Source organism: Akebia trifoliata, chromosome 3 (assembly GCF_017979445.1).
Source record: "Akebia trifoliata isolate Shusen 1 chromosome 3, ASM1797944v1, whole genome shotgun sequence".
NCBI lineage: Eukaryota > Viridiplantae > Streptophyta > Magnoliopsida > Ranunculales > Lardizabalaceae > Akebia > Akebia trifoliata.
The window spans coordinates 53,457,453-53,478,563 of record NC_141377.1 but is presented as its reverse complement, the minus strand read 5'-3'; the positions used below and the strand labels follow the sequence as shown (position 1 = coordinate 53,478,563).

The 21,111-nt window shown below is 34.7% G+C and overlaps 2 protein-coding genes across 2 annotated transcripts; both read left to right on the top strand.

The window, feature by feature from the left end:
* The first annotated feature begins 4,643 nt into the window (after window positions 1-4,643).
* LOC147407958 (jasmonoyl--L-amino acid synthetase JAR4-like) lies at window positions 4,644-9,631 on the top strand. Its single transcript, XM_086436757.1, has 5 exons — window positions 4,644-4,882; window positions 6,040-6,381; window positions 6,481-6,582; window positions 7,109-7,884; window positions 8,899-9,631. The coding sequence occupies exons 2-5, from the start codon at window positions 6,089-6,091 to the stop codon at window positions 9,438-9,440; spliced, it is 1,713 nt and encodes a 570-aa protein (XP_086292883.1). The 5' UTR covers window positions 4,644-4,882; window positions 6,040-6,088; the 3' UTR covers window positions 9,441-9,631.
* A 2,273-nt stretch (window positions 9,632-11,904) lies between these two features.
* On the top strand, window positions 11,905-17,722 carry LOC147407957 (protein trichome birefringence-like 25). The gene is made up of 3 exons (XM_086436756.1): window positions 11,905-12,290; window positions 13,430-13,707; window positions 16,693-17,722. Exons 1-3 carry the CDS (start codon window positions 12,053-12,055, stop codon window positions 17,464-17,466), a joined length of 1,290 nt encoding a protein of 429 aa, XP_086292882.1. The 5' UTR covers window positions 11,905-12,052; the 3' UTR covers window positions 17,467-17,722.
* The last annotated feature ends 3,389 nt before the right edge of the window (window positions 17,723-21,111 follow it).

Sequence of the window (21,111 nt, the reverse complement as noted above, 5' to 3'; positions counted from 1 at the left end):
TCAACATTATATTCTATAAAAATCTTATAGGCCTCTCTATGGGAACTTCCTTTTGTCATATTATTCTCAAAATTCTAGTTGATAAAAAGTGATGCAATAAAAATCTTTTAGACCTCTCTGTTGGATATTGTTCTTATCATATTCTATCATGCTCTAAACTCTAGTTAACAAAAAAAGATGCTATAAAGATTTTACGGCGGGAAACATTGGAATATAATTTGGGGTTTCAATAAAAATATATCATCGAAAATAACCAAAATAAAAATATATGATGATTTTTTTTTTCATTGTAATATTTTTATATAAAACAAAATTTCTTTTCTAACAAATTAAGAATAAACTAGAGATAGATCACTATTTATACATCTAGGTGAGAAAAAAAATGTTAATTATTTATACATCTAATTAGTTCTGATGCAACAATTCTTCGGTGGGGACAAGGAGTCTATTTGGTTTAATTTGGATGGATCAAGAAAATTTTGAAGATTATAAAATTTTACTCTGAAAGATCGAAGATGATGGATGCTTTTTTTTTTTTTTTGGGGGGGGGGGGGGCATCAAATTATTTAATAAGATGGAAGAATTTTTTTTTTTTTTGGGAGGGGGGGGGGCATCAAATTATTTAATAAGATGGAAGAAAAAGAATTTGCAGGCAATGGATTTTTAAGAAAAAATAAAGTATCAAAAAGATCAAATAAACCTTAAAGAATAAGAAGAAACGAAGAAAAAACTTGACGATTTACCGATAAGTTAGCAATTAATCGGCGGATCATCAATTAATTAGCTATTTCATCAATAATCATTTTAATTGATTTTTTTTTTTTTTTTTTTTTGTTTTAATTTCAAAAAAACAAATTTGTTGACTTTTATGACAACGATCACATCTAAAATTATGTGGTGACTTTGTGACCATGTACCAACCAATATAATTTGACCTATCTCTTAATGTCTAGGACCTAATCTAGATATGGGTGACATATGTTGGTGACCTCTGTGATGCAATTGCACGCATGCTTTGAAGTCTTGTCCTAGAAGTCAAGACAGTCTCCGAGTCCCAATTGACCCAATGATCCAGAACTGAGTCAAATGAGAAAAGATAAAAGGAAAAGGATGGAACAATCCGAGTCACACCCGAGTCCAACCGATTCAAATAAAGGTCATTTGTGCTCTAATGAACCACTCAAAGAAAAAAAAAAAGGAAAAATCCTCCAACTTGTGAGAGATGATGATGGTGAGTCACTCCTTATTAATATAACCAATAAATGTGTGGTTCAAAATATTTTATGTTAATTTTAACCTTTATTTGGAGTCCACATGAATTGTTAATGGAACATGGGCCTCACCCATTAAAAAAAATATGATCCCTAAAAGTACCCTTGGAGGTTGGAATTTGAATCTAAATCAGTCTTTAATCACCCCCATTTTAATAAGATTTTGGCTTAAAGCATACATGTACTCGAATGTTTATGAGACCCAAATTATAATTTGCATCAAATTAAACAAATTGTTGAAATTTTCAAGATGTCAACTCCCCAAACAATCATAGAATCTTCTGGCTGATCGATAATGATTACAACATCATGGTGTACTTAGTGGATCTGCCAATTAAAAATATTATGCCCCAAAATCTGATAATGACACTTGTGTCATATCATTTTTGAGTTAGTTATCAATCGAAAAGAGAGATTGGGATTGGTGGACTCTTTTTTTTTTTTTTTTCAGGCAAATAACTGCCTCAACCCACTAATTACTTGTCGCTATTCTCTTTTTGATCATTTGTCGGTAAACCTATTTTTAATGAGATAAGTAACTCATTGATAACGAAAAATGATCCAGGGTCTGTGGTATTATCACCTAGAGACTTCACCAACTAAGTTAATTTGTATCTTTTATTGGTCACTAATCTCATTTGTCTAGTAAAAAAAAGAAGTAACCCTTCTAGGTTTTAATGAAAATTAGAGATATCACCTTGGGATTTCAAGTTGTTGATAGTAAAAATGATCATCTCCTGCTTCTTGATAAAAAAAAAAAAAAATCCTTAATATTTCTCTAAAGACTGATCGTATTCAACCTACAATTTTTTATCCAAGCATTCAGTTAGAGGTTGAAGAGGTTAAAATTTTTTTTACCCAAGAACAACATTCAATAAATAAGGTTCTTGGGATCTTGAAGACGGGGCATTCAATCCCTTTTAATAATACCATCGTCAAAAAAGGGTATGCCATTGGTTTGGAAACTTAGGAATTTCTCTAATTTTTACTAAAACCTGGTGGACTACCTCAAAATACTCTTGTTTTTAACATAAAAGGGTATAGTTTGTGAACTTGTACTCACTGAGATTTGATTTCTAGAGTTAAACTTTCAAAGGTTCAACTTTTGATAGTTTATTTAAAGTCGATTATAATTCCAATATTTTTTGTTTAATAGAGTTATAACTCCAACGATGATCATCACCACCATCATTTGTTAACATTACTGTAGTGGAACAATTCTCACCTCCACCTCACGATTCAAGGCACCACCAATTCAAACCTACAAAAAGCCCCTTGTCTAAGCACAATCCACCATCATTTCAAACCTACAAAAGCTCCTTGTCTAAGCATTGGTTTGATACCTGAAAAATAAATTTTGATGTCAAAGTTAAATTCACAACTAAAATTGAATTTAAATTAATTGGCCTTTAAAAAATATATGTTGCCTAAAACCTTGAGGGTTGGCTCAATGGCAATATCAGACTGATAAGCGGTTGATGCCCATAAATCATGAGTTCGATTCTCAATATGAGCATTAATTCCTCATGGGCTACCCGCAAGAGTAAATCCTCACTTACCTGGTGCGTGTGATGTGCAAGCATTTCATGTATCTCTTGAGACTAGTCATTGAAAAAAGCCATGATTTATGGATTGGGCAAAACCCAGATACGAGCCCAGTCTGTTGTCTGTAGGCATATACGATTATAAAAAAATAAAAATAAAGGTTACCTTAAAAAAGTTAATGTAATCATAAAAAAATTATCTTATTTTATATAAAATAAATAAGTAGACATAATGATATTTTATAAACTCAGCCGAGATTTTTAAAATATAGAATGAATCATCTTGAATCTAAAATGAGTGAATGTAACGAGTGATTCACAATGAGAGATGACTCGTCCGAGTCTTGTAGGGCCAAATTTAAACATGGTAAGGCCAGAGCCAGACCGAACAGGCGCTTTTTGGTGTAGTAAAGTCTTCCAAGGTCACAAATCCTGAGGATTATAACTTTTAGATAAAGATGGCAGGTAGTGACATCCACCCACGTGGCAAAATCATAACGGACCATTGGTATACCTAATCTCTAAGTCTCCAAACTACTAGCTTGTCTTTCTGTGGATAATATTTCAACTCCCCAAAATGGACAAGAGATACAGAAGAAGCTTTACGATGTGGGACCCCAATTATAATCAACTAATCAATCACCATTGCCATCACCTCATACTTTCTTTCCATTTAAAACAAATCGAATAAAATTTTCTTACGAAGCCCATTATCCTAAAGATTATTTTGTTGCCGGGGCCTTAAACAATGGGTCACAACTCTAACCTTCTACCCTTTTAAATGACCAAAGATTTTAATAATAGAAAAGTTTAGTAAATATTCTAAAAGTATTATATATTAATTTTACTTTGTGTAAAATGTAACTTTTTAGATTTGGGCAATTAATAGTTACTACTTCTTACCCACAACTTAAAATAATGATGAATGCATGCGATTGGGGACACAATTGACGTGATAAAGACATACAATCGTACATCTTTTTCTTATATATTTCGACAAAAAAATCTATGATTCTGTGTCGTCATCTGTCAACCAAGTTCATTCATTACGACTCTACAACTTAAGGTAAGACTTGTGATATAACATTCATATAACGTGCCTTAAGCAGAATGCCATGTGTTATTTTGAAAATAAAAAATGCTAAATTAATTTTTTTCGATACTACTTTTAACACTGCTTTGATGTGGTAGTGCAGAGAGAGCCATGGATTTTTTTCAGTGTATCTCAGGAAAAATATTTGACTCTCTACTATTGCCATGTCAACATAATGTTGAGCATTCAATGAAGTCAGTTAGTTTAGAGCGATCATTTTAAAATAGAAAAATGATGGAATGCCTTTGTTGGACATTATGGTGGTCATTGTGCTAACTTGACAATGTATAAAAAAATTGTTGCTTTTTAAATTGTATCTTGAGAAAAAAATCTATGTTTATGTGTGCACTATCATGTCAACATAGTGTTATCACTACTCTTTAAAATAAGAGTAAAGCACAAGTGACCTCCAGTTTGTACTTCATATCACACTTCCTCGTCAAGAAAGTCAGATACGAGGTAAATCCTTGACGTCACTTCAGTAATGAGTGGACCAGCTCGTCAAAAATAGGCCTGAATGAATATTTATAACCTCTAAACCTTCACTTTCATAATTAAAATCAAACGGTTATTATCACCAATCAGGAAGATTTATGACAGAAATTAATGGGCCCAAACAAAAATACACCACGTGGCATTTGGAGAGAACCCCATCGAACTTTTGATGTTGCGTTTCTCCATCAACTAACTTGTAATGCTCCGTCCATCAACTGTTTTCCCAGCTTTTTATGCGTTTAACCATTTCGTTAGGGCTATAAATGGCAATACAGAGAATCTTCTCTCACCGGTAACTCCCGCGCTTCCAAGAAAGAATCTCTCTCTCTCTCATAAAAAAAAGAATATTAGAAGTCCAAGGATTTAGAAATAATTAGTCTTCTGAGCAATTCGTCGAAATCAAAACCTCTCCTTCATCTCTTCTTCAATCGAGACTCACAGACACAGAAAATCGATCTCAAACAAAGAGAACAATTACGGTACGATATCTGTTCCTTCAATTTTGCAGTTTAATTTTACTTTGAATCTCGTTCTGTGCAGTTTTATGTTCCAAGAATTCGTGTTTCTATAACTTTAGCTTCGATTTCTGGCTCTGGATACCGATCGAGATCGGTTTGATGGAATTTAGTTTGATTTCGTTTTCTTTTGTGGTTCTTGCACGGTTTTTCGTCAAAAAAATATGTTTCTGGAATTTCTTTATCTTATTCTGAAAATCTTGGAATTTCTGCTCACTTCGATTTTTTATTTTTTTTCTCTCGCTTCAAGGAAGTTCTTTAGGAAGGAAGCTTTGAAATCCTTTCAAAGGTTCAATTTATGCTGAGTACGAACTTTGATTTCGTTGATCTTATTGTTTCAAAAATTCATTTTTTTTCATGCTCCTCCATTTTACCCTTTCGAAGAAACTCAAGTGTTGACTTATTTTTTGTTCGCTGACTTGCATCAAGGGTGAATGGCTGTTCGAATTGACTTCAACACTTAATAACTTACCTAATTTTTTCTTCAAATGTGTTGTGTTTTTGTCTAAAGATGCAATCTTCAGCTCATAAACATTTAAATTTCTGATATCTATGAAAGAATTTGTTCTGTGGAAGTTCTCATTGTATTTCTTGCTGTGCGGATTCAATTCTTGGATAGATCCCACAACATCACAACCTTCACCAGAATCTATTTCTAGTGAATGATGAATCCTAAATTTCTCGATTTTTTTTTTTTTTTGTTTCTTGTGATTTGATGCTTGGATAGATCCCACAACTTCACAGCCTTCACTAGAATCCCTTTTTTTTTTTTTTTGAAAAAAATAAAATAAAAAATCTTGAATTTCAATTTATGTGAAGCGTGAATATCTTCAAAAGATTTAAGCATCTTATGTATTGGGATTTTCTTTTATGTGCTCAAAGTTTAGATTTGTTTATGTTTTTCGGAGCATTTTATTTGATGCTCCATAGACTAGAATACAATAAAACATATCCAAAATGATTTCTGTTCATCTTTTTTATTTATTTAAGTGTTTTTCAGTGTCAATGGATTCAAATATTGCCATGAAGTCTTTGAAAGTGTCTCGAATAAACTATTTCTTGGTATTGTTCTATCTTTGAATGTATTCACTAAGATGTTTTTTTGTTTTCTACAATTGAAGACAGGAAACTTAGGTTGACGATTGTAGCAGTTTTAAGAAGTTTTTAAAGATGTTGGAGAAGACGGAGGAAATCAATTACGAGAAGATCATAGAGGAATTTGAAGCACAGACAAAGGACGCAGAAAGAGTTCAGAGAGAAACTCTCCAGAAGATTTTGAAAGAAAACGGCAAGGCAGAGTACTTGCAAAATTTGGGCCTCAATGGAAGAACCGACCTTGAGTCTTTCAAGGCTTGTGTTCCACTGGTTTCTCACAAAGATTTAATACCCTACATTCAGAGAATCATGGATGGGGATACTTCCCCCATTCTCACTGGAGAACCAATACCAACTATTTCGCTGAGGTGTTTTTATTTGCTAGAATCTTCTTTGTCTATTTGGGTGGTTTTTTTTTTATGTTGTTGTTCTTTTTTAATTTTTGGGAAAATTGGGTTTTCTTGCAGTTCTGGCACTACTGAAGGAAAGCCAAAATACATCCCTTTCAATGAGGCATTGTTGAAATCCACGATGCAGATATTCCTGACGTCATTTGCATTCAGAAACAGGTACTAGGATCACCATTTTAAAAACAATTCCTGTTTTTGTTTTACGAAAGCTTTTGTCAAATATAGGGAATGTCTGTTTTAATTTGTTGATAATTTTTCTCTGTAAACATATGGATGAATAGGGTAGTTTGGGTCACTGTATGATTGTGATTTTCAGTTAGGTCCCTTTTGGAAATTGCATTAGCTTTTATGAATTTGGTTAATTGTAAACTCGAAAACTTCTGTTGTAAGAGTTTCCAGTACACTGAAATGGACTTTTATTTTGTTAATTGTATATTCAATTCTATGTTAGAAGACACTTGTTTTCTTCAACTGAGTTCCGTCAAGTGTTTTGGATTGAAATAGCTTGTTCTCTTTTACTCTACTGGTAATTGGATTGAAATATTTTGTTAACCTTAATAATCTAAGTGAAAGTTGAATTTTGAATATCTTGGCCAAGTTTCTATAATACAATTTTACCTTGAGTGAATTTTTTGTTTCTCCGCCTGTTTTCAATTGATAAAAGAAAAGGAAACTTCTCATGCAGGGAATTCCCTATTCGGACTGGAAAAGCCCTACAGTTCATTTATGGAAGTAAGCAGTCCAAATCAAAAGGAGGCTTGGCAGTGAGCACAGCCACAACAAATATCTTCCGTAACTCAGTGTTGATGAAGGCAACACAATGCCAATCTTGCAGTCCCGATGAAGTCACATTTGGGCCTGACTTCCACCAATCCTTGTATTGTCATCTCTTATGCGGTCTCATCTTCCGGGATGAAGTTCAGTTCGTGTTTTCCTCGTTTGCTCACAGTATCATCAGTGCATTCCGGACCTTTGAAAAAGATTGGGAAGAAATCTGTACCGATATCCAACATGGGGTCCTTACCAAAAGAGTCACTGCTCAATCCATCCGCGATGCTTTATCGAAAATCCTTAAGCCGAACCCTGAACTTGCAGATTTGATATCTCAGAAATGCAAGGGATTGAGTAACAACTGGTATGGAGTAATACCAGAACTTTTTCCGAATGCCAAGTATGTCTATGGGATCATGACAGGTTCAATGGAGCCCTATGTGAAGAAACTGAAGCATTATGCGGGTGGATTACCCCTGTTGAGTGCGGACTATGGATCTTCGGAAGGATGGATCGGGGCAAATGTCAATCCAACACAGCCTCCCGAGTTGATGACTTTTACTGTGCTTCCTGATATTGGATATTTTGAATTTATCCCTCTTAGGGGAAATCTCGATTGCAAGGAACCAGTTGGGCTCACTGAAGTGAAGGTTGGGGAAGAGTATGAGATCATTGTCACAAATGTTGCAGGTACTCTTATCACTGATATGGTGTCTCTTATCTTTTAATAATTACTCAGTAATTTGTTTGGTGACAAAGCAAATATTCATAATTCATTAGTTTGCATCCCCCTAATGCATGGGATTTTAGTTGCATTTTCTTCTTATATCTATAATTTCGTTTTATTTTATGGTTTCTTTAGTTCCTTGTTTCTGTTTGTTGCGAAGTTTGCCTATATTGAAAATGCACATTTGTTCTATATTCTCCTCACATGGGTAAAGAAGTTTTATTAGCTTCGTTGTATGTTTTGTTCTCTTCCCTAAGACAAAAAATTTCTCAAACAAACTTAAGTTTGCTTAGAATTTGGGGAACTAGATGAATGACTGGAAGCACGTATTGACTCAACATAAAGAAAGGTCAAAATGACCGCTTGAGAACTAAATGCCTACGAACTGCGTATCAGAGTACTGTTGCTAGAGATTGTGTATCAGCAAGTATTTTTACATATCCACATAAACATATGGGGCATCATTCTACTGTGATTCTGGCATCATTGGTAATCACATATGTGCTTAAATATCTATAGTTCATGGAATCTCTGTTCAATTTTCAAGTATTGTTGGGTAGTTGTAGTAGTGATTGGTACTCTACAACCTTACCATCACGTAGTTGAAACCATACTTGGGAGATTCATGTTTTCAACCAATTCAGTTGTTTACATTGATTAGCGTTTTTTACATTATCACACTGCAACAGAGTTCCAACTACAACCTTATCTGATTATTCCAACAAGACGTTAGCTCTGTTTGGCAATACACACAGGAGAACTCTCAATCATTCAATTGATGGGTGGACCCATATTAAACATGAGTGATATTTTGTTTAGTATTTTTTCTTCTGTAGACTTTGCTTTTCTCTTTTGGAGTCTTTAGTGTTACCTCTTTTTATTTTTTTATTTTTTTTCACCAGTTGATGAAAACGTTACAGTTCTTTGATTCAATAATCATTTTTGATAAATTTCTATATTTCAATTTGATTTTGCAGGTTTATACCGCTACAAGCTAGGGGACATATTGAAGGTGATAAGCTTCCACAACTCGACCCCACAGCTCCAATTTTTATGCAGGGGGAACATGTTACTAACCATCAACATAGACAAGAACACTGAGAAAGACCTACAGCTAGTAGTAGAAGAAGCGGAGAAGCTACTAATAAAAGAGAAGCTCGAGTTGGTGGACTTCACTAGCCATGTGGACATGTCAACAGATCCCGGCCACTACGTGATCTTCTGGGAAATAAATGGTGATGCAAGTGAGGAGGTCCTAAAAGAATGTTGCAATTGTCTTGATCAATCTTTCGTAGATGCAGGCTATGTTGGTTCTCGCAAAGTCAATACTATTGGAGCACTTGAGCTCCGGGTCGTCAAGAGGGGAACTTTCCAGAAGATTCTTGATCATTACGTGGACCTCGGGTCTGCTCTCAGCCAGTTCAAGACCCCTAGATGTGTGCCGTCCTCGAACAACATTGTCTTGAATATCTTGTGCAGTAATGTGGTCAAGAGCTATTTCAGTACTGCATTTGGTTGAAAGGTGAGATTATAAGCAATTGTATCCGTTTCTTGTGATTCTAGCTGATTTCTGTTTTGTGGTGGCACTGAAGAAATAAATCCATTATTCCGTTGGAGAGGGAACTTTCACACCATCTTTTGTAGCATCATATATTGTGGTGATTAATAGAACAAAATTCAAGGACTGAACAACTTCTGTCTTCTCAAGAATGAACTTTCACACTCTTTTGTTGTATTACATTTCATGTGGTGATTAATAGAACTATAACTTAATTCTCCCATTCTTTCACCTCCAAGATTCAAGAAATTAACTCTTTAAGTATATGTAATTAAACAAGTTTAATGGACAAAACTTACTCGAACTCCCAAAGCAATCACATTTGATTGGAAGGGAGGTATAAATAGAATGACACCACATTCTAAGGGAAGTGACAACTTTTGAGAAAAAGGTGCTCAATGAAGAGGAATTCAACTAAAATGTGTAGGATGCCATGAGTTATGCGGTTAATCCAAGGTTTAAGATCCCATCTCGAGTCATTATTTTGCTAAGGAGAAAAAAAAAATTGAGATTGTCTTGATCGAGACAATAATGCTTCACACCCATTTCAATTGAAGTAGATGCTTAAAACACGGGCAAATCACCACGGGAAGCTAAATCCAACTACATTAGACAATACTTCTGGCTCCTGCATTCAAACGAGCCCTAATTCACTTCCACTTCTTTAAAGAAGATGATTTGCTCAAAATGTTGAAAGAATTGGGATTCAACGAAGATCATTGCATTTTTTTTATTATTATTGAATGTCCTAGAACAAATTTATACATGTGGGGCACCAAAATTACAGTGTACATGTGATCTCAATTATTTATTAAATATACAAAGCTTTTTAACCTAACTTTTATGATAAAAGTACCTTTTAGAAGAGATAAAAAGAAAACCATTTATTTGAAATTGGCTAAATACCTCATTATTGTAAAGGTCATAATACATTTCATGAAAACCATGCAATTGAAGAAAGAAAGACAGAAAGACAGGTTGAAGAAAAGCAAAAAAGCAATAATGTTAAAAAATTGTACCAAATAGATGAGCCTTGAAGGCAGTAAATAAAAAGAGAGAGAACCAAATGCAAAATCAGGATAAAGCATAGAGAGGTCTGTGGGTCCCTAATATATTCTTGTTCCTTTAAACCACTATTTGTTCTCCATATTAGAAAGTAGTATGATTAGGACAATAAAGCATGACTTATTGGCACTAGAAGAAGTCTTTGGCTGACCCCACTCTACATGTATAAAAAATCAGCCCTATTGATGTTTTATAGCCATTAGATTTGGTTTTCTGATTAAAATATCCCTGAAAATATCATTTCTCTTTGATTAAAATAAAATTGGAGATTGATGTATAGTCTTCAATGTGGGGTCCCAAATCATACAAACATCATCCCTAACTACATTTAGAAAGTGAGAGCTTAAAGTGAAATCAAATGATAGATACTCTTTTATAGGTAAATAATTAGAAATATTACTCTTTCTTTCTAAACAATAAGTAAAATTTTTAATTGTGTTTCCCCCTTCATCATTGAGGATGGGGACTAGGGAAGGTTCTCACATCCAAGCCCACATCCTTCATCTGATGGTTGTTGTGTGTCGATGATGATCATGATCATTGTAGCCTTTGTTGATTCATCAAAAGTATCTCAAATACTTGTACATTGTTTGTTCATAGAAATTATTCAAAAGTTCCTAGAGAAATTTTGGAAAGTAGAGTTTAATTTCTTTCTCTAGTTCCTTCTTTTAAAATCTTCAACTTGTATGTTTTTTATTAAAATTTTATCAACCTTCATTGCACATAAACATCTCAATGATATTGGGATATGTGCATAATTATGATTATTAATAGAATGGTGTTGGAGTGACTTCAGCTTAAAACCTCATATTGCACTTCTTGACGTGTAAGTGAATAACAACCATAAATGTTATTCACTTGTATCTTTATGAAAAGCATTTATTATTTTCGTACACTTTCACATCAAGAAGTGTGGTACAAGATTCTAGCCTGAGGTCACTTTAGTATTATTGTTATTAATACAAAGAACTTTTAAACAAAAATTTGAGAGGTGGAAGTATGTAGGGATCATAGATGCTTTTCTCGAGATCATAATGGATTTGATCCATCTGGATCCAGTTTCCAGTCTCATTCTTTTGTTAGGTCTGGTTGGATCTGTACTTGAGATTAACCCGACCCATTTCCACCCCTTTAACTTCCATGTCAAACCAGTAATAACCACCATAATGACGAACAAGCAAACTAGCAAAGACCCCATTGATATTACAAATATAACCTTGGCATTATTAAACTTAGTGTAAGTTCTTAGTGTCATTAAGGATATCCTTAAGGTCATTATTGTCATATTAAAATAGCAAAGGCTGCTCTTCAGCTTCACACTAAACTTATTACACCACACCAAAACCTGCAACAACAGACAAGACTTCTGGTTTTTATATTTCTTGTATTTATTTCTCTCTCTCTCTCAATCATATTTGGTTCTTGTTGACTTGTTAAATCAATATGGGTAGTAAAGCAAAGAAGTTGTATTGTCTAGGTTCAGAGATCTTCTTCTTCTGTAAGGGAAAATGGTGAAAGACATGAGGTTCGAATGGAACCCATGGTCCCTTCACAAGCAAAACCATGTACTTGTGAAGTTTGTCGTCTCAATCCTTCTAATGGGTCTTGCTTTTCATTTCTTTTTCTCTAACTCTATTGGATTTTTGCCCACTACAGAGACACCTTTTGAAGCAGAGAAAACAGAGGGTGCGGATACACCAGTTTCTGTTGAGGTCCCTGTAATAGAAGATCAGATCTCTCAAAAAGGTCTGTAATTGTTTCTCTTTTTTCCCTCCTTATTTGTGTTGGGTTTTGAAATTAATGAAGGGAGAAGGAGATTAGATTGAAAGAAAAATGGGTTTTGTGAAAAATCAGATTTAACACTACTTTTTCTCTATTTTGTTTTGGTTTTCAAAGAATGTGTGTCTTTCAGAGAAACAGCTTGTTTCTGACTAAGTCCGAGGTTGTGAGACAATGGGTTTTTGAGAGAAATAGATTTATAACTTCTGTTTATCTATTTTGAGTTCTTTTGGTTTTTAAGAAGAATTGGTTGGATCCATTTGAAGGTTTTTTGTTTTGTTTTTTGCTGTTGTTGGAAATGTTGGTGAGCAATATGGGAAAACCAGATTTATGAGTTTTTCTGGTGCAAAATGTTTTTGTTTTTTTTTAAATTCTTTGGGTGGTTTCAGATGTTGAGAACTTGAGAATTTCATTTTTGTTGGTTGTTTTATTGAGTTATTGTTCTGTATGAGTTGGGTGTTTCAAGAAAATATTGCTTCTTCTAATGGAAATGTTAAGAAAACAAGTGCAATCGAAACAAGAAAACAAATTAAAAAAAAAAAATCAAACACAAGATGCAATCACAAAAAGAAACTCAGAGATTTTATGTGGTGCCCTCTGGATTGGGGTACGTCCACGGATCACACCGATCCCACGATGAAGAAAAACTCGCAGTTACAGATTACACCCTTTCACCAAAACGAGAAATATAAATACCCCAGGAAACCTAACTAGGGTTTTACATAATATAAATACCCCAGCGTGAAGGCGTGGCTTGATTTACAGTACCTCCTTGTTGACCAGTACTATCAAGCTCCACAAACCACAACAGGAGTGTAGTGCTAATCACACAATAATCAAATCACAAAAACAAGTTTTTTGGGTGGTTTCAGATTGTGGGTGTTTGTGAAATCATCCCAATTCCATGTTTAGATCCAAATTCTCTTATGGGAATGTTGAGTTCTGTTTGATATTTACAAAGGTAAATAGTTTTTTATCATATAAATTACTAAAAGAGTAATGGTTTTGTTGTAACTAGTCTCATATTCCATGTTTGTTTTAATCTTTCACCATTTGTGTTTATTTTCCAATGTGATCTCTTATTTAGTACATCAATTACAATGCAGAAAAATGTGACATTTTTACTGGAGAATGGATCCCAAATCCATCAGGGCCGATTTATACTAATGAGAGCTGCCATGTCATGGAGGATCATCAGAATTGTATGAGGAATGGACGCCCTGATTCAGGGTATCTCTATTGGAGGTGGAATCCACAGGATTGTGAGTTACCCCAGTTTAATGCGGAGAGATTTCTTGATTTGATGAGGGATAAGTCGTGGGCATTCATTGGTGATTCAATTTCTAGAAACCATGTCCAATCATTACTTTGCATTCTCTCTCAGGTACATTCAAGGTTTACTTCACATATGTTAATGGTATTCTTTGTCGCTCTTTATATCAGTTTAGATAGTAATCTAATCTTTATTCCCCTACAATTTACGTTAGGTAAGATTCTGCACTTGTTATAGGTTGTTTTGAAGTCTTAATGGCCTAACCCTTCAAGGGCATTTGGTTAGGCCCCTTAGATCATATTGAGAGTGACCATATACCTTTTTTCTTTCTTCTATGGATGTCATCTCTTAAGTAGAAGGGGTGCTTTAGAATTTCAGTTCGGCACTCATCATCACCATCATCGAGGCCTTATCCTAAAGATTTGAGTTCGGCTAGTATCAGTTTGTAATTTAGATTGTTAAATATAATGTGGCAATTGATATTTTTATGAAGAAAATTTATGCTTAGAATATCCAATTTTCAGTGCTTCAAAACATTCTCTTTATGAGATTTTGTTATTCATTAATGGAATAAATGGATTAGGATAATTGGTCAGTATCTTTTGCAGATACCAAGAATTAACACAACCAAAAGTGATGCAAAAAACAAAAGATCTAAGAGAAAAAAACTTTCACGTATGAATGAGGCATTCTTTATGTGATTCAAGGTTGTGTAGAATAAGCCTCAGAGCAGTATCTTGAGCTTCAAGACCAAAAGAACTGAAATCAAGGCGAAAGGGTCGTGAAACTTCTAACAGTCATAACTTTTGACTCGGTTGGCAAAACGAAGTATAACTATAGATCGATGGATTCATCTTGACGAGCTCTATGCAAAGCAAGGCTAATCCACTTACTCTGATTGGGGTCTGGCTCCAGGTGAAAATAAGGCCATTTTAAGTTGAAGACGTTGATCTTCATCCTTGGTTATTTCTGACTGACCGCCGTGTCACTAGGTCCATGGGCAATTACGATCAAGAAGTTCCACTATATCAAATTGGAAAGTTGCAAAATAAGTCTACCAATAGCTTATATATGTAAACTACTAAAATGGTAACCAAGTGATTTTCCAGAACAATAGTTTTGTACTAGGGAAAATAATCATGGTAGCAAAATCTTCTACTTAATACGCCGCTCCCATACCTACTCCCACTTCTGTTCATAAAATAGTTTAATTTCTACTTTTTATTTTATTGATGTTCCCGCTCCTAGCAGAGCCTTTTTATGATACTTCGGTATCTAAGGATGTGATAGCCTCCCACCACCTCCCCCACCAAGCGAATCATCCTGTCAATGGTTTGGAATCCCTTTTGCAAGCCCAAAGAGTCACCAAATTATGATAGAATTTGAGGCATCCAATCCACATATAACAGTATGTTGTCTATAATATGCTCCCAATGGGGCTTGGTCACAGTAACATGACTTCAAAGATTTGAAATGATATGTCCATTTAGAGACCTTTTTAGCTTTCCGTTGGTAAGAAGCTGATTTTGAGAGATTGAAGAATCCCTCCACGTAACTTATTATCTGTTGCAATTGGTTCTTGATTTGTTCATCGCTATTGCATTGGTATTATTCATTATTTGTGTGTTAATTGGAACTCTGATAATAACCAACGAGTGTTGGGCATAGTGGCCAGGGCGTCCCTCAGAAAAGGGAGAGGTCTTGAGTTCAAGCCCCCTCATGGTCACCCACAGTAATTTATCCCACCTTACCTGATTTGTAGGGTATTGCATGTACCCGGGAGATTTGGGCGAGATATTCTGATAATTGATATACATACTTGCTTCAATAGTTTTAATTCTATGGTATTTATGAAGATTTTTTTTTCTTTCAGTATTTACAGAGGGGGTTATCAGATATAAATCCGCTTGTGTTGTGTTTCCCTTAGTGACCCAAACCGTGAGGTAGGGTAGGTGGCCCGCTCTCAAATCGCAGTTCCACTGTTTATGCCTTAACTCACTCACTCACCAATTTTTTTTTTTTTTGATAACGAAATTCACTCACTATTTATGCGTCACTTAGCTATATTTAATTGCGAGGAGATTTAGAAGTTTAATTTTGTTGTAATTAAAGTTTGATGTTATTCTAGATAATGCTTTTAGAATTCTTTTTAGGCCCACTAATGACTAGTCTTAATTGTATGGATCTTTTGATCAACTTAATTGGTAACTCAAGTATTAGATTTGATAGTTTTTCTTGAATGATTGTCAATCATTGCTTGATCGTGTTTTAGTACTCCAATCTACTATTTAGATTTGATAGTTTTCTTGAATGATTCCCAATCATTGATTGATCGTGTTTTAGTACACTCCAATCTACTATTTATATTACCATCTTAATTGATTTTTTGTTATCTCATGACCTATCATATTAAATAGTCACATTGATTCAACACCATAAAATCCCTTCAATCTGGGGGTTTTATTTTTATTTTTATTTATTTTTATCTTCTTTTTTTCATTGTTGAGCTCATTAGTAATATCTAATCAAGTTGATTTAATGTTCTAATCCATCAAGTTCTTCTATCATTCATCAATCAGATGGTCTACATTGGAAAGTTCTTCTAAGTGGAGATGAATTAGTGAACTTGTAAGATGTTTTGTTATCTCTACATGAATTTTTAATAAACATAAAGCTACCGGGAGTAATTTATATATATACATACACACACACACGCTCTGGAGACTCTCCCTACTTGAGGATATTTTGAAGGGTGTTCCCTCTCCGCTTCACACTATAGTCACTAAGGTCTTTCCTTTAGCTAATGCTTTGGACAGACTTAAATGGAGGAACATGATTCATTTAGCTGATACTAAATCTTTGGGTTAAGGCTTTGATCACAGGGGTTACCAGAAATACCCCAATCTTCTGAAACCGCATCCCAATAAAATCTATCTGATGGGCCTTCTTTGTTGTTCTGCCATGATGAGTAGTTTTAGTATTATTAGTAGAATTAATCTATCAAGTGACTGCGCATCGTCATGCTTCCTAAGTATCTTCTTACTTCTAAATCTGAAATATTGCACTGAAATAGTGTTGAACCGTTGTTCATCATAGGTGGAAGAAGCAGTTGAGGTATACCACGACAAGGAATACAGATCAAAAAGATGGCATTTCCATTCCTACAACTTCACCCTCTCTGTAATCTGGTCACCTTTCCTCATTAAAGCTGCCATTTTCGAGGACATCAACGGTGTTTCATCAGCTGATATTCAGTTACATCTTGACAAACTCGATGAGAAATGGACAAATCAATATAAGAGCTTCGACTACGTTGTAATTTCTGGTGGAAAATGGTTTCTCAAGAGTGCAATCTACTATGAAAACAACACAATCATGGGTTGCCATTACTGTCATGGAAAGAACTTGACAGAAGTTGGGTTTGACTTTGCTTACCGCAAAGCCCTTCAATTGGTGCTCAACTACACCACGTCGTCGGATCACAAGGCAGTGATTTTGTTTAGAACCGCTACACCGGATCACTTCGAGAATGGAGAATGGTTTAGTGGAGGGACTTGTACGAGAATGGTACCATTTAAAGAAGGTGTAGTTAGTTTGAACGATGTCGATTCAATATTGCATAAGATTGAGTTGGAGGAATTTGAAAAAGCGGTTCATTTAGGATCCAAAATGGGTGTGAATCTGAAACTTTTGGATACGAGTCACTTGTCATTGTTGAGGCCTGATGGGCATCCAGGCCCTTACAGGCAGTTTCACCCTTTTGCGAAGGATAAGAATGCCAAAGTACAGAACGATTGTCTACATTGGTGCTTACCCGGGCCTATTGACACTTGGAATGACATGGTGATGGAGATGGTTGTAAATGATTGATTTATTTGGCTTTGATATGTGATGATTTATAAGCCGTTTTGTTTCACTTGTGTACTATTTGTTTTAATCATCAACTTGAATGGTGAACCGAAAAAAAATCGATGAAACTTAAGAATCTGAAACGGTCTCTGGATTTGTGAAATTTTGAATCAGAAAGGTGTTTCTCGACGAATTGGAGGGATAAGGGAGTGACCTGCCTGTCACCCTACTTTTAATCTTTCTGTTGATAAGAGCAACTTTGGTTCCAAATTCAAGAAATTGTCTTAGTATTTCTTTGACCAACATTTTTTCATATTCAAGAATATGTTTAAAGAGAATGAAGAACTCTAATAGAGACTGCCCAAAGACGTTTTGAAATCAGTGTCCATTCTACTTTAGGCCGAGACATTCTCAGATGGTATGAAACATTAAACTACTAGTGGGGATTATTCTCGATAGGCACTATTTTCAGAAATTGCTCCACATGAAGAGTTGGGAGGATCCATTCATTCAAAACCTCCCCAAATATTAGAATTAGATGGTCAAAAGGGCACAACTTGGATGGCCACAAACAATTTGATTGAGATTCAACCATCATTATATTACTGATATGAGACTTACACCAGCTGGTTAGTGGCAACGCATGTGAATAGCTCAATCTGTGTAAGGTTTAGAATTTCATTTTGATACGATATTTCAGTCGGGAAAAAAAATATGGTCTCAATCAAAACATTTTAATACATTTCAAAATATCCCAAGAAAATCTGAAACATTCCTAAAAAATCCAATGTTTTGGGATTAATGTTTCATTCTTTTGAACGAAACCTGAAACATCCTGGAATGGCACACAACTTTGAGCCATGGTTGCCACATCTTTATTTAGCTGTCACAAGTTGGATTTAAAGCTAGGGGGAGCTCAAACTTGAATGACAAAAATATGGAAATCTATGCATCAACTATGGCCTACCTCTTAGCCGGGACTGGGACAAAGTTTCAACTCACTTCTTCCCCTCAACCCTACATTAGGAGATGTCTGAAAGGGTAATAAATAAACCCTCTTCACAAACAAGAAATAAGCCCTTGGGTTTTTCGATAAAGAGAACCCAAATACAGAGGGCAAAGAAATCTCAAACATGTTGGAAGCGAAGTAGAATTAGCGAAGAAGATGATAAACTATAAAGATGCATCAATAATGCTCCTAACCAGAAAGAAACGAAGGTGCTTAAGGTTAAGAGAGAAGCCATGAGAAAGACATCTCAAAGTTATTGAGGCATAGAAATGCTGGTGATGGTAACTAGAAGATGAGGAGCAGATGTAGGACTGTAAGCTAAGATTGGTTTTGCCCAACAAAGAGGATCCATCTGTATTATTATATCACTTTAAATAGGCTATCAACATTAAGATGATTGAGTTTTCCCATTAACTGGCTAACCTCTTTTTTTTTTTTTTTGAAAGGTCATCAACTGGCTAACCTCACATACTCAAAAATATGGCAGACCTAAGCAAAAGAAATCAAATTGTTTGTAGATCAGTCAGCTACACACAGCTTCCACCAACAAAAAAAAAATTATATTATATACCCCAAACCACTACCATTGAAATTTTAAGATGAATAGTTCAAACTTTCACATACCATTTTTTTTCTCTGACCAATGTAGTTTGCAGAAATCTATTATTTGGGTATCTTAAGATAATCAAAGTGATCCAATTCAAAAGCTTGTCTCACAAACTTGACTTAATCAACTAAATCCCATGTTAAAATTGCAAATCAAACATATATTTCACGACCATGTAAATATGCATAACACATGTAGCTCACATCCAAGCAAGAATGCCTAGGCATGGGGCCAAAGAACCAATGGAAATGAATTTGTTGTTGTAAAACAAGTCAAGAATCTTGATTGGATATTGTTTGCATTTCAATATCACCAAAACCCTGTATTTCGGATTTTAAGATAACCATGAGCTTTATTTAAGAAGATTTTGTTCCAACAACCAACCTTATTAGTCTAAAACTTAAATTCAAAACTGCATTTAAACATTTAGCACCCACTACATCTCTTCTATTTGGTGGATGGTGGCTCTTGCTTCTTTTGTCCTGGCGTACGGAATGGATCCTGCACATTCATGAGGGGTGGATATTAGATAAAGCAATCTAACAAAGCCTCATGAATAAGTATTGAACATTCAATTTTTAATAATTCTTATTATTGCAAAAGTAATAAGAAATGAGCAACAACCTCTCATTAAGAAGTTCTAGCAGAGTTCGCCGTTTAGATTGGAATAAATAATGCATAATCAAGTGTACACAAAGTCACGGTAGATCCTTCTTCTTTTCTTTACCCCCCTTTTTTTTAATCTCACCGTAGATGAATCAAAATTTTCTCAAGCAGAAAAGAAATTATCAAGAAATAGAGTAAACTTCCGAAAGGAGTTTGGGATTAATGATATGGAAAGGAAGATTAACAGGCAGAGGTTACTCTAACCAACAAATCGCTTAACTCAGCTTTGGCAATAGAAAACTGTTCAGAAATTAACAAGAAATGCAATGAACCTACCAATTATAATGAAGCGATTAGTGTAGGGCTGCAACCTGGGCAGGTTGGAGGGTCAACTGGGCTCAACCCAAGTTGTAGAACCTTCAACCCGAGCTCAATTCAACCCGACCATCGGGTTAGAGATCATTAACCAAAGCTCAACCCGAGATTCAACTTCTAAAATCGGGTTAGCCCAAGTCAGGTAACTTTGGGCGGGTTGGGCTCATTGAGCAAGTCTAACTTCATTTTGATCAACACATAAATTTTATTTTATATCTTAAAAAATAAATATAATATAAAAAAACAAAATCACTAGTAAATAAATTTGCACACAACCTCCAAATCCATTAATTTTTATATTATAAATTTTCCTTAATTTTATAAATATATTTAGGAAGAGAAAACTAATAATTAAAAAAAAAATTAAATAAAAATATTTATATGTAAATATATAGCATCAAGTTCTGGTTGAGTCAAGTTGCCCGGAGAATTCAGGTTGAGATTTCCTAGCCCAAGCTCAACTCATTTTTCATATAACTCAACCCAAGCTCGCCCATCAATCGGGTTGAGTTCGGGATAGCCCGCCCAAGTTGCAGCCCTAGATTAATGTATGAAAAGGCTTTTCAAGTTGAATTATCTTTGTGAAAAAAGAATGATCAACATGACTGCAATGGAAGTGAAAGTTTAGAAGCTAGGAACAATATTTTCATGTGTGGAGGCATAGGGGCAAGATGCTTTATTGGCCCAAAGTACAAGGCATAAGTCTCATGAACAACGAAAGGGTAATGAATAAATTTTTTTAGGAAAAATAGGGAAGAAAGAGCATATGAGGAGGTCCAAAAAGGTGGGTGTTGTAGTGATCATTTCTTCTATATTTGTAAAAATTATTGTTAAAAAGGTAGAGTGGCAAGATGATAATTATATTGGGATTTGAAAAGACTTGTAAAGCCATCTTTACTGATGAATAGTGTCCTTAATTGGATAAATGACACAAGATGTAAATAGATGTAGTAACAAGATGATAATATTGTTTGATTTTGTGGTTTGAAATACTTGTAAAGCTTGTGCAAAAACTTCCCCAAATTTGAGGTAGAAAATAGGTAAAACCATGATAGGGAAAGAAATGAGG

Excerpts from the sequence above, each read along its gene's own strand:
- LOC147407958 (XM_086436757.1), top strand. The coding sequence starts at position 6,089 with ATGTTGGAGAAGACGGAGGAAATCAATTACGAGAAGATCATAGAGGAA. Across the intron at positions 6,583-7,108 it reads TCATTTGCATTCAGAAACAG|GGAATTCCCTATTCGGACTG; the intron begins GTACTAGGATCA and ends CTTCTCATGCAG. Across the intron at positions 7,885-8,898 it reads CATTGTCACAAATGTTGCAG|GTTTATACCGCTACAAGCTA; the intron begins GTACTCTTATCA and ends TTGATTTTGCAG.
- LOC147407957 (XM_086436756.1), top strand. The coding sequence starts at position 12,053 with ATGGTGAAAGACATGAGGTTCGAATGGAACCCATGGTCCCTTCACAAG. Across the intron at positions 12,291-13,429 it reads AGATCAGATCTCTCAAAAAG|AAAAATGTGACATTTTTACT; the intron begins GTCTGTAATTGT and ends ATTACAATGCAG. Across the intron at positions 13,708-16,692 it reads TACTTTGCATTCTCTCTCAG|GTGGAAGAAGCAGTTGAGGT; the intron begins GTACATTCAAGG and ends TGTTCATCATAG.